This window comes from Rhineura floridana, chromosome 8 (assembly GCF_030035675.1).
Source record: "Rhineura floridana isolate rRhiFlo1 chromosome 8, rRhiFlo1.hap2, whole genome shotgun sequence".
NCBI lineage: Eukaryota > Metazoa > Chordata > Lepidosauria > Squamata > Rhineuridae > Rhineura > Rhineura floridana.
Window position 1 is genome coordinate 81,703,377 of NC_084487.1, and position 14,050 is coordinate 81,717,426.

The window sequence follows — 14,050 nt, forward strand, 5'->3', positions numbered from 1 at the left end:
CCCTCCCTGTTGACTTTTCGCCGAGCCTTGAAGACCTGGCTCTTCAGGCAGGCCTATGGGATCTCTGGGGTGGGTTAGGTTTTATACTATGTTAGCGTAGGATGGTTCTGTTAGACGAGATGCTATGATATTAATACTGTGATGATGATTATGTATATATTGAGTGTATTTTATATTGTACGTCGCCCAGAGTGTCCATTCAGTCGGACAGATGGGCGTCTGATAAATAAATTTTTATTATTATTATTATTATTATTATATTATTGATCTTAATCTCTGACTCCTTCTCAAGTCCTGCCTCTGACCCGTCTGTTTCTCGCAACGATGAGCATGGGGTGACGGGGGGCTGGCGTCCAGTGGCTCATCTGAAAGGGCCGCGGCAACAGGCTCGATGTCAGGGAGGTTGCTCTCCTGGCGCCTCCCGAGAACCGCTAGGCAGAGGGGGAGGGAGCGCGCCCTCTGGAGCAACTTCTAATGGCTCCTCGTCTTGGTCTGGGGGTGAGGCACGCTCTTCTTCGAAGAGCGCGCCATCCGTGGGAACTGACCCTGGCTCCAACTCGCTCCCACATCCCCTATCCTGTGGAGACTCAACAACTTCTGGATCTACCGCTCCTTCTGATATCTGGGGACCCTGAAATTCATGCCTTCCCCCTTCCTGGCCCCCGCGGAAGAGCTGAGGCCCAACACATGAAGGCAATAGTCCTCACCTTTTTTTTGGTACCCAGCAATTGATAAAAGGCATACTGAAACCTAGTGGTTCCACTTAGGAACCTAGCTAGTAGCCCTCAATAGCCTTTTCCTCCATGAATTTCTCTAATTTTCTCTATTTTTTAATTCATCTAATTTAGTGACCATTACATCTTTATCCATCTTTATTCTAAACTGTGGGACCTCTATTCAGTTACCCAAATGTCATATTCTGTTTGGTACCCACTATAAAAAACAACTCACTAGAAAAGACAATAATGCTGCGAAAAACAGAAGGGGGTAGAAAAAGAGGAAGGCCAAATAAGATGGATTGATTCCATAAAGAAAGCCACAGACCTGAGTTTACAAGATCTGAACAGGGTGGTTCACAACAGATGCTATTGGAGGTTGCCGTAAGTCGTAATCGACTTGAAGGCACATAACAACAACAATGTAAAAAACAACATTTGGCATGGAACAATACTTCACATTTCTGACAGTGGCACCCCTGAGAAAATCATTCACAGCTTTACGACTTCAGACTATGCCCTCTGCTTTTCTGGATGGGAGGTTTTCTAACATTCCAACCCAACAAAGAGTTTGTGTCTGTCAATCTAGTGAAGTTGAGGACATTATATATTATTTACTAAGTTGCCTTCTATATGAGTCCCCAAGGTTAAAATTTCTTTCCTACATCCTTTGCTCCTTGTCAAACAGACCTCCCCTGGAGCAGATATGCTTTCTGCTAGCAGGCAATGATATATTTATAACTACTCAGATGGCAAAATTTGCTCTAGCTGCGGGAAAAGTAAGAGTCAGATACCAAAATCACCTTGTGGGGTGAGTGGGATGTGCCCCAGCACTACTATGACTGTAGTATTTATACACTAAGACATGGGGTGGGTCAGGGTATCTTTCGCTTGGGAGAGGAAATTTTATTTGAAATGTATTGTTCTTTTACTTTTATGTTGTTGAACTGTGTTTTGTTGAAATATGACTTGTATTTTAATATGTATTTTGTATTTTCCACAATGTGTTTAATTGTGGTAGCCTATGGCTCTGAGCAATAAAGATTCATTTCATTACAACATCTTGTGACAGCAAATTTCATAAATTAAATTATGTGGTATGTAAAGAATTCCTTTCTACTGTTGGCCTTGAGTCTTCTGTCAATTAGTTTTGTTGGATAACTCTGAATTTTCATGTATTAATTGTTGCTTTATGATTCAGATTTGTATTGGGATTTTTTAAAGCCATGTTGATAGACTCTTTTAAGTGGAGAGGTGGTATATTTATTTAAATGAATAAATAAAGTAACTGTTGAGTTCTGAAACATGAAAACTTGTATTCTGATGTAGCATTATTGGAACACTATGAATGTCTTCTGCTGCATGTACAGCTGGTTTGGGCCCTATAAGTCTGTAAGGACTTTTTGTTTCTAAAACAAAACAATATGTTTTCATGATGATACACATAAGAACATAAGAAGAGCCTGCTGGATCAGGCCAGTGGCCCATCTAGTCCAGCATCCTGTTCTCACAGTGGCCAACCAGGTGCCTGGGGGAAGCCCGCAAGCAGGACCCGAGTGCAAGAACACTCTCCCCTCTTGAGGCTTCCGGCAACTGGTTTTCAGAAGCATGCTGCCTCTGACTAGGGTGGCAGAGCACAGCCATCACGGCTAGTAGCCATTGATAGCCAAAATAGTCAAAGAGAGTTGAGAGTTCAAAGTGTAAAACGAGAAAAAATCCAGACTCCTGTTGGACTTATTTCTGTCATTGGTCTCATAATCTGTTGAAATTAATTAAAAATCAGCCATGTTCACAGAGTACCTGTAATCCTATTACTGACCTTGCCCCATATTCTGGCCTTCATCTTCTGCAGTTTAAAAGTTTAAGAAATGCCTGGCTGATTTTTAATTAATTTAAGACATTTAACATTGGAGTCTATGATCTCGCAGGCATGCTCAGTGTTCTAAAAGCCAGATTCATTGCTGTTTGGCTTGGCTTATCAGGTGACCACACCCACGCCAGACATTTTTTCCACTTTAAACAATTTTCCTGGGGAGTGTACTTTATGAATGGTGCTAAGAGATGTTAGGAGACTTCTATTCCCCTGACAGAGCTCCAGTGGCCAGAGTGGTTTAACAGTCATCCACTCTTCTGGTGATTATAGCTCTGAGAGGAATAGTGCCTCTCCTAACAACACGCAGCATCTTTCACAAGCTACACTTCCCAGGATTCTTAGGGGGAAGCCATGACTGTTTAAATACAATAATTGTCTGGTGTGAATATGGCCAGTGACAGCTTTGGTTTAAATTGGGGTGGGAGACTACATGTGCCTGCTGTAGAATAAAAAGGTGGGGGAAACCCTGATAAACAATGATACTGTTAACAATGTTTTCCTGTTGGAAAGGAAAGGGGCTTTCCCTCTGCCCAGTGCCTGCCCACCCAATCTCCTCCCTTTCCCCTCCCCCTTCCTCTCTACCCCTACCTTTCCTCCTCTTCTCTCTCCCTTCCCACACTGCCCCTACCCCAGTCATTTTCACCTATCCTAAGCATGATCGCACAGGAGTAAATCCCACTGAACTCAACAAGCATGCAAATGATCATACCTGGCTTTCCCTCTCCCCCTTTGTCCCCTCCTTCCCCCTCTCTCCTTCCCTCCCCTCTCCCCTTCTCCTGTCCTCTTCCCCTCATCCTCCCTTCTTCCTCTCCTCTCCCTCTTCCCTTCCCCCCTCCCCTGCCCACTCCAGCCTCCCCTCCCCCTTCTCCTCCTCCCACATGGTCAGTTTCACTAGCGATGGGCTCCATTTCTGCAGTAAACAGATTTGCCATCGGATTAATTATTATTTCTGATATTATCTATCTTTGCAGAAAGAATGTTCAAGTAGCAACTCCCGTGCCAGGTTTCTGATTCATTCTTTTTTTCTGATTCTTTTCAGTGTCTTTTTTCTTTTTAGTTTGGAAGAATTTGGTAACATGTGCCTCTGAGCGTATGGTGAGTGGTGGCAACACCTGCCATCTCCAAAGATGGAGAATTACATTTTTGCATGTTTGTTGGTGTCCTTCTTATGTTGCTCCTTTCCTGTGTTACTACTGTTTCTACAGAGAATCTAATTTAGAAAATGTTATTTCCCTCACTGTTCATCCCAGAAATCTGTGTCAAATTTATTTTTATTAATTTCCAAGCCTTTTAGTCAATGTCATATGATGGTGAAGATAGCCTTTTGCGTTTCAAACGGGAGGTTATGCTCTATTTTCTATTTTGGGTGTGTTAACAGCTGAATCTGAAACTGCAGTTTGATGTAAAATTAGACTGATTACAATATGTTGCTACTTAAGCAATGACTCTAGCTGTTGGAAAAAACAAACTTGGCCTACCCAAGATGCATGTGTTCAGCCTGCTGTGCATACCACTCCACTTAAGAAAGGGTGGGCATGGTCAATTAAAAACATAGAGCACACCTAGAAATTTGCTAGAATATATTTCACTTCCCACTGTTTTATCTTGTGCAAACTGAGACACTGCTCATGCCCACTGGATACTATTCTGCAGAATAGTCAGTGTCATTATTCTACAATTATTTTTGGAGGTTTTTTTAATGTATGCAAAAGTGTTGCTGTACTTCACATATTTACAGAAACAGAAGCAAAAGAAAATAATTTACTATAGGAAACGTCACCAAAATTGCAAAGTCAAATCAAAATAACATTTAAAGTTACTATTTGAACTATATCAACTGTCTTAACATTGTTCCTTCCTGCTCACACAAGATCAGCACAGCACATGTCTTGTTTCTGTTACTTGGGCTGATTGCAGGTGTTGCCACACTCACCATATGCTCAGAGGCACATGTGACCAAATTCTTCGAAGCTACACAGGAAGTGGATTGGACTGTGAAAGACCAACCCAAATTGTGTTTGCATTTTGACAAATTTGTAGGGCAGTACAATATCCCAGAGAGGAGGTCAGGGCTCCTGCTCCTCTGGTGCATTCACTATAGCTTCCCAATTTCCCTGCTTTTTAAAGTTTGATAGAAATATCTGTTGGCTATAGGTACGTTCTTAAACCGCAAGGTTTTTTTTTGCTTATTAGTGAATTTTTCTGCTTTTTTAATCTGGGAGGTATGAAATCAGATCCTGTGTAAATTTGCTGAGAATGGATCGATCATTTGCATGCTTACTGAGTGCAATGGGATTTACTCCTCCGCAATCATGCTTAGGATATGTGAAACTGATCACTGGGGAGAAGGGGGGAAGGGAGCAGAGGGAAGGGGAGGGGAGGAGGGCAGGTTTGATCATTTGCATGCTTATTGAGTTCAATGTAATTCTTAAACCACAAGGGTTTTTTTGCCTATTAGTGAATTGGTCAATCGGTCTACAAAGCTAAATGAGAACAAATTACATCATATCTATGGGGAATAAAGAACTTAGTGATGCCTGTGCCCTGAATCTAGCCTTCTTTCTGGTTTTCTGACTTTCTAATTCTCCCTATTCCAGATTGGGAGTGTGAAGTTCCACTTCATATCTAGCACTCCCAATGAGAGGTTACACCAAAGGGAATGATATTATGACCGTCGGAGCTCCAGTTCCTAAGCAGCTTGGCTGAAGAAAGCCCAGTCCCTTTGGTTGAAGGAGATAGCCATTGTTGAAATAACCAAGGGAAAACCTGAATCCAGAATTAGTTTGAAGTCTTTTATACATAACAAGGAAGAAAATAATATGGTAAACATGAAAAATATGTATAATATTAATATTAAAAATTCTTATGAAGATCAAATATGCACAGGAGAGTTTGCTTCTAAAATCACTGTGGTAGTCTGCATGACATGCTAAGCTAAACCACACAGAGAGGAGCTCACAGTTACTTTGCTTCTCTCTGGTCTTTTTTGTTGCTGTGCTGAGCTAAGCTAAGGTTTGGCTTAGTACATTTTCCAAACCAGTATTTGTGGTTAAGCACACTAATCATGGACACTTCCATTTGTAGAATGGCCTGGATACAGAATCAAAACTATCCTCTTGTGAGCTCCTGCTTTCTGAGCTCACTGTAATCAGGATATAGCTAACATAGGACCTAAAGGTCCTTTCTGATATCACTGTCCAGTGCTGGAGACTTGAGCATTTCTCCTACCCTCACCAGTCAGTATGTCAGAAGTCCAGGGTCATATAGGAGGATTCCACAGTGTGGCTCCTTCTCATCCTGAAATTCTCTGATTCCTGGAAGAGGTGAAACTGGTGGGATTGTTGACTCCTCTCATATGACCTTGGACTTCTGATGTTCCTGAGAGCTGTGAGAAAGAAGCACACCAAACAGGTCACTAAGGTAATGTTCAAAAAGACCTTGAATAATCTTCATGTCACTTGTAGTCCTATAGTTCTGATAATTCCATGATTTCCATTAAAAATAGTATAGGATGCACTCCCCTCTAGGATGCACACATTAATGTGGTGAGGGGGTTTGAGAGTGTTGAAAAAGCTGAGAGCAATGCCATCAGGAGTCTAGACCAAGAGGCTAGACTCCTTGCAGGGGCACCCAAGTCAGAATGGTCAAAGCTGAGACACCAGACTAAGATGCATCCAAACTCAGAGGAAGTATTCAGAGTAAACCACCTCTGAATACCTCTTACCATGAAAACCCTATGAACAGAGTATACAAAATGCAACACGAGATAGTGCTGGAAGATGAGACCCCCAGGTCAGAAGGCACTCACTTGAGCTACTGGGGAACAACAAAGGACAAGTATGAGTAGCATTGAGCTACAGGGGAAGAACAAAGGACAAGTACGAGCAGCTGGGTCAAAACCAAAAGGAAGCCCAGAGAGTGATGTGCACAGATGCGAAAGGAGAGTCCGGAGTTGTACGATGCACACAATAGAAACATGGAATGTGAGAAGCATGAACCAGGGAAAGTTAGAAATTGTTGAGAAAGAAATGGAATGTATCAACATTACAAATATGTAATGGCGTGAGTGAATTAAAATGGATGGGAATTGGACATTTTCAATCAGGCAACTACAAAATATTTTATGCAGGAAATGAGAAAATAAGAAATGGGGTTGCTTTAATAGTGAGAAGTGATGTAGCAAAAGCAATTAGGAGCTATAACACAAGGTCTGAGCGAGTGATATCAATGAGATTAAATGGGAAACCTATTAACATAACCATCATCCAAGTGTACACACCAACGGCAAATGCAGAAAAGGAGGAATTAGATATGTTACGCAGAAGTACAGGAAGAAATTGATCACACACCAAAACAAGATCACACACCAACATTGATTATATAACTGATAACAGAAAATGGAGAAGTTCCATACTTTCTGTGAAAACAGGAGCAGACTGTGGTACAAATCATGAACTGGTAATATTGAAAATCAGAGTAAAGCTAAAGAACAACAACAAAGCAATCATAATGCCAAAATACAATTTAAATAACATCCCAGAAAAATATAAAGATCAAATAAGGAACAGATTTGAGGCTTTAAACTTAGTTGACAGAGAACCAGAAGAACTATGGATTGAAGTCAGAGACATTATCAGAGAAGAATGCAAAAAGACCTCTAGTTAAAAAGAGAGAAAGACCTCAGTGGCTGACTGAAGAAACTCTTTAAATGGTTAAAGAGAGAAGGAAAGCAAAAACAGAAGGAGATAGAAACACGGTTAGAACCCTCAATGCAACAATGCAGCGACTAGTACGTAGGGACAAAGAGAACTATTACAGTACTTATTGTATAGAAATGGAAGAGGACAACAAAAAGGGTAGAACAAGAGCCCTGTTCTGAAAGATCAGAGAAATGAAAGGAAAATTTAAACCAAGAGTAGGGATGTTGAATAATCAACAGAGGAACACACTGACTGGCCAATATGAAGTAAAAGGAAGATGGAAACAATACGCTGAAGAACTCTATAAAAGAGATGCCAGGATGACAGATTCATTCATGGAGGAACCGTATGATGAAGAACCAGAAATTCTAGAATGTGAGGTGAAAGCTGCTCTTAAAATACTTGGAAGAAACAAACCACCAGTACAGATGGCATACCAATAGAGTTGCTACAAACAACTCAGACTGAATCTGTCCAAATTTTGACAAAAATTTGTCAACAAATATGGAAAACTAAACAATGGCCAACAGACTGGAAGTGTTCAATCTACATCCCAATTCCAAAGAAAGGGGATCCCATGGAATGCAGTAATTATTGAACTGTTGCCTTAATATCTCATGCAAGTAATACTCCAAGATCCTACAACAAAGGCTCTTACCATATATGGAGCGAGAAATGCCAGATGTCCAAGCTGGATTTAGAAAGAGAAGAGGCACCAGAGATCATATGGCAAACATACGTTGGATAATGGAACGGGGCAAGGAATTTCATAAGGAAATCACTCTGTGCTTTATAGACTACAGCAAAGCCTTTGATTGTGGAGATCATGAAAAACTATGGAATCTTAAAAAGAAATGGGGGTGCCACAGCATCTGATTGTCCTGATGCGCAGCCTATACTCTGGACAAGAGGCTACAGTACAGTACTGTACTGTAAGGACAGAATATGGAGAAACCGATTGGTTCCTAATTGGAAAGGGTACGAGACAAGGGTGTATTTTATCACCCTATTTGTTTAATCTATACACAGAACATATACGGAAATCGGGATTGGACCAAGATGGAGGTGTGAAAATTGGAGGGAGAAATATCAATAATTTAAGATATGCAGACAATACCATAGTACTAGCAGAAACCAACAGTGATTTGAAATGAATGCTGATGAAAGTTAAAGAGGAAAGCACAAAAGCAGGAAAGCTGAATGTCAAAAAGACTAAAGTAATGACAGCAGAAGATTTATGTAACTTTAAAGTTGACAACGAGGATATTGAACTCGAACTCAAGGATTATCAATACCGTGGCACAGTCATTAACCAAAATGGAGACAATGGTCAAGAAATCAGAAGAAGGGACTTCCGGGAAGGATGACTTCGCCTGTGGCTGCTTTTTGAGACGAGCTCTCGTCTCAGAAGAAGCTTTTTCAGTTTTAAAATCAGTCAGAACTCTCTTTTTGACTGGTAAAGATTTTCTCCCGGGAAGGGAGAAACGTAGAGATTAACCACAAAGCCTGTTTTGGTTGGGGGGACTGGATTTCATTAATTTATGAGAGAAAGTTCAGCCAGCAATGCCGGATGGATTTCCAACAAGCTCTAACTGATTAAGCGACACGTTTATCTTTTCTTCAAAGAAAAACGGACTTTAACAGGCAAGCATCCTTCTTTCTATTTTTTTTCACTTGGTTTAAATTGATTCAGCAAAAAGATTTGTCAATGAATCAGCTATAAAGAATGTCTGGGTGAGATAACTCTTCTCTTTTATTCACGAAATTAAGGAGGAAAGAAATTGAAAAAGCTTATCTTTGTTTTTATTGCAAAAAGCTGGCCTGGAAGTGCATTCTAAAGATACTAACGGAAGAGGGATTTCTATTTCGAGGAGGGAAAATAAATAAATAAATTTGATTTATGAACTTTGGAGTATTATATGTCCGGGACTATTTTCTTTTTGGTCTATTTCATTTTGACGAATCTGCTTGTTCATGACGCCACTAACTTTTTTGATGCTGGGAACTAAATTTGTTTTGTATTCCTGAACATATAAGAGATAAGGCAGGCTGTACTGTCTACACTGTCATCAAGCCTGGAATATTAACCCAATTGTGGCTGAAATAATTTTTGTTTTCGTGGTTTTAAGAATGGCAATCAGGAAAGTGGCTAAGACCATGGAAGAAATTATGTTTCAGAAAATAATGGATGAGATTGAGATAACGAAACAAACCCTGAGACAGGGTAGACAGGAGATGAAAATTGAATTTGGCAAAATGACGCAGGAGCTTAAAGAAATAGGGGATCTTGTGAGAGGGGAGATTGATGAGGATAGAGATAAGAAAAGAAAAATTAAAGGGAAGATACAAGCCCTGGAGATTGGAACAAATGTGGAATTGGAAAAAGATCTGGAGTTTATGGATATTAGAAATAAAGTTTACTGTTTGGAATTCAACGTTGTCTCTGAAGAAATTAATGAAGATATTAGAGATAAAATTATCAATGTCCTGGATAATTTTCTGGACTGGAATGATGTGATGGAGCTTGACATAGAAAAAACCTATGGAATTAACTACAGATATGTGACAATGGAAAAATTCTCAAGAGATGAGCCAGTGCATTTTGTAAAAAAGAAGAACAGAGATATGACTTTACAACAATATTTCAGTAACATATTCAGAATTGATGGCAAAGAAATATTTGTGATAAAGGAAATTCCCATCAGACTCTTACTATATGACTATGGCTATGACAGCAAGATTATCATGGGATACTGATAATGGAAGAATGGATACTGAAATTACTGGACTTAACAGGACTATTGATCATGGGATACTGATAATGGAAGAATGGATACTGAAATTACTGGACTTGGCAGGACTGTTGAAGATGGAAGATGGAATTAATATTGATAATGGAGGAGTGGTTATTGAAATTATTGGACCTAACAGATTTGATGAGATGGATTAATCGATATGTTTATTTGAACTGTGGCTATGACAACAAGATTATTATGGGATACTGATAATGGAAGAATGACTACTGAAATTACTGGACTTAATAATCGATATGTTTATTTGAACTGTGGTTATGATAACAAGATTATTATGGGATACTGATAATGGAAGAATGGCTACTGAAATTACTGGACTTAACAGGATTATTGAAGATGGAAGATGGAATTAATATTGATAATGGAAGAATGGCTATTGAAATTATTGAACCTAACAGATTTGAATGAGATGGATTAATCGACATGTTTATTTGGAGAAAAATTGAAAGACATATCTCTCAAGGAATTGAAACCTCTCTTTGACTTTTTGTGGAAAGAATAAAGTAATGTTTATGAGATTTGATGATTAATTAAGATAACTACTGGAGGAAAGTGATTTTATAATATAATCTAAGAGACAGGATTGTTATATATTGTAGACCTATAACTGATCTGCGACAAATCGGAAGTCAACATTTTATTTTATTGTTTAATTATTTTTGTTTTGTTTTGTTTTCTGTTTTTAAAAATTTGAATAAAAATTAATGATAAAAAAAAAGAAATCAGAAGAAGGCTAGAACTGGGGAGGGCAGCTATGAGAGAACTAGAAAAGGTCTTCAAATGCAAAGATGTATCACTGAACACTAAAGTCAGGATCATTCAGACCATGGTATTCCCCATCTCTATGTATAGATGTGAAAGTTGGACAATGAAAAAAGTGGATAAGAGAAAACTCAATTCATTTGAAATGTGGTGCTGGAGGAGAGCTTTGTGCATACCATGGACTGCGAAAAAGACAAATAATTGGGTCATAGAACAAATTAAACCGGAACTATCACTAGAAGCTAAATTGACGAAACGGAGGTTATCATACTGTGGACACATCATGAGAAGATATGATTCACTAGAAAAGACAATAATGCTGGGGAAAACAGAAGGGAGTAGAAAAAGAGGAAGACCAAACAAGAGATGGCTTGATTCCATAAAGGAAGCCACAGACCTTAACTTACAAGATCTGAACAGGGTGGTTTATAACAGATGCTCTTGGAGGTTGCAGATTCATAGGGTTGCCATAAGTTGGAATCAACTTAAAGGCACATAACAACAACAGCACTTCTCAAAGGGTGGGTTGTTTCACATAACTTTTTCTCTTTGGAGCAGATAAAAGATTGGCAGAGATTAATGTGAAACCTGCCTTTATAAAGTGGTTCACCACATATTCTGCTGCCCAGCCACCCAGTGTTGGATTCTAAATGATGATAACTAACTCAGAGTAGACCACTTGAAATTAATCATCCATTCTGTCCATTGATTTGAAAATGGGCCTACTCCAAGTATGACTCACATTTGGAACTCACCCTGAATAATGTACCAGCTTGGAAGTATTTGTTTGCAGTGAATGTGAACTCAAAATATCATATTTATTCACTTTTTTGTGTCAGAATAGCTATTGGCATATGCAACATTAATGGACTTTAAAGCCTTTTTTAAAGTGCAATGAAAAATACACTCTTTTGCTCAAATTGCAGTTTGGTATAGGGGGCAGAGAATAGAGTTTTGATTTTGATTTCCTTCCCTCATAGAAATTTAATTGATTTGTATCTTTTTTTAAAAAAATGTTGATATGGTTATTCTGTGCTTAGTTGTAGCTAGAGTTTTTGTGCATCATGCAAAATGGTATGCATTTTTCTGTTATTACTACATGTACAACAGTTCTGAAATCTTTCTTTCCTATCTGGAATAGCGTTGCTTATTTGGTAGTATTAGATTAATAATAAGTGTCACTGATACAGAATACAAATACTAATGAAGGCTACACAGTAATCTTGTCTCCAAGGCTACACATTAATCTTGTTAACTTCTTCACAGGGAGCCACATATCCATGAGTCATTCCCATGCAGCTGATAAAACAGTTAAATGACCCAACCACATGGGCAGGTTTCATTGCATTGGTTTTTCCTACAGATATTTGCCTTGTGTCAGGAGAGAGGTTCTGATTCCATGGGAAAGATCCAAGTAGTCCTGCCATGTAGAGTCATTTAAACATTCCCTCAGATTCTTAGAAGCTATGAGAAGACAGCTGACAGAACATCTAAAGCAAAGGTTGCCAACATGGTGCCCTCCATATGTTTCTGGACTACAACTCTCATAATTCCTGCCCATTGACAATGCCAGTTGGATCTGATGGGAATTGTAATCCAGCATTATCTGGATGCACCTCGTTGGCTACCTCTTATCTAAAGAGTACCTTATGTGCACTTTGCCTGGGGTTGCATGGCGGTGAAATGTCAACATCACCCACTCACCATATTAGGGTAGATTGCGTGGTTACACATCATACAGAAAATAAACTCCTTAATTTGGAATGAAAGGAGGAAATCTATCCTATGTGAGTGGGAGATGAAATTTCTACAAGTGCTATGAAAGCAACCATAGGGGTGCTGCAACCATGCTACTTGAGGGCATTTAATGCCACAGAGGGTTTTTTTAATCATCCCATGGTTTCATAAGAACAAATCTGTCATCTGTAAACACTAGTTTCACACGCATACACCCCTTTGGTCTGTTGCATATTGGAGGCCTGTCTACTTGGATGAGTTGTAAGTTTGCTTTCTATTCTGATGAACATAAATTGGTGCTCATGCCTATTTCATTGCATAATATGTATAAAAATACTAGCAAGACTTTAAAGCCAGATTTTATGATGTCTTGAATGAAAGCTGCTAGGATCAGATTGCTTTTAAATTGCCAAACATCTCATTTAGATGCATAAATGATAGCTTGAGCCATTATCCCAGTGGATACTGAGCTTTCCAGATTCCTGAATTGTTAATTTTGAAAGTAAAGTTCATTAAATACTGTTTTATTGTCACAGTAATTTTCTGATTTAATTTTCCTTGGATATCAGTTCCTGTTCTTACATTTGATTATCAGATTCTGTGCATACTGAAATAGTTTTTCTGATTTTAATTTTGTTATTTAATTTTATTATGTTTGTCAATTGAGCAGCATTGCCATCATGGGATTTGTGTAAGCAAAGAAATGGAAAGGCTCCCTGTAGATGGAGAATGGGGATCCTGGGGATCTTACAGTTCATGCACCAGAACGTGTGGAGGTGGTATCAAAAGTTCAACCAGATTCTGTAATCGGCCTGAGTATGTGTTTATTCTTTATTTTAAATATATGTGCTTTGAGAATATATTTACTCCACCTAGCCCTTTGAAAGTAATAATAGATTAACAGTAGTTTTCCATAACAGATCAGATCATTACATAACATTTAACCTTTCCATTGATTCATACCTGTGTCTCCCTGGCTTGAAATCACCTACTAACCTGGAAGGAGTTACTACTTGCCCCAGGAAATAGATGAGTGTTGCCACAAAGCTTGTTTTCAGTCTCTTACTAAAACAGGCCACACAGCAAACCCTGTAAATTTGGGACACTATTTAACAGTCTTTAACTGTTATTTCTTTTTTCCTTTTTTTAATTCATACTTTATTGAATTTTCAGAACATAGTTACAAATCAGAACTGATTTCTGCTAAGTTACAAACATAGTTACAAATCGTAACTGTTTTTATTGAGCAGTTATTTCTGCTTAGTAGAAGCAGAAATACTGTTTAGCAGTTATTTCTGCTTAGTCAGATCCAGGCAGGCATGGATGTTTGCTTCTGAACTCTTAAAAATATGGCTGTATTTTAGACTCTGATTTATCAAGGAAAGCACGTCTGTTTGAACCTTTAAAGACATATGGCCATACAGTATAATTTCAATGTGTTTCTTGAAT

At 38.8% G+C, this 14,050-nt stretch overlaps 1 protein-coding gene across 6 annotated transcripts in view; it reads left to right on the top strand.

Moving 5' to 3' along the window:
• ADAMTS20 (ADAM metallopeptidase with thrombospondin type 1 motif 20) overlaps positions 1 to 14,050 on the top strand; it is a 125,943-nt gene that overhangs the window by 46,571 nt on the left and 65,322 nt on the right. For all 6 annotated transcript variants that reach the window (XM_061639924.1, XM_061639926.1, XM_061639921.1 and 3 more), the window contains exon 12: positions 13,272 to 13,417. In XM_061639924.1, the coding sequence (XP_061495908.1) occupies positions 13,272 to 13,417 (146 nt within the window). The remainder of the gene's footprint in view (positions 1 to 13,271; positions 13,418 to 14,050) is intronic.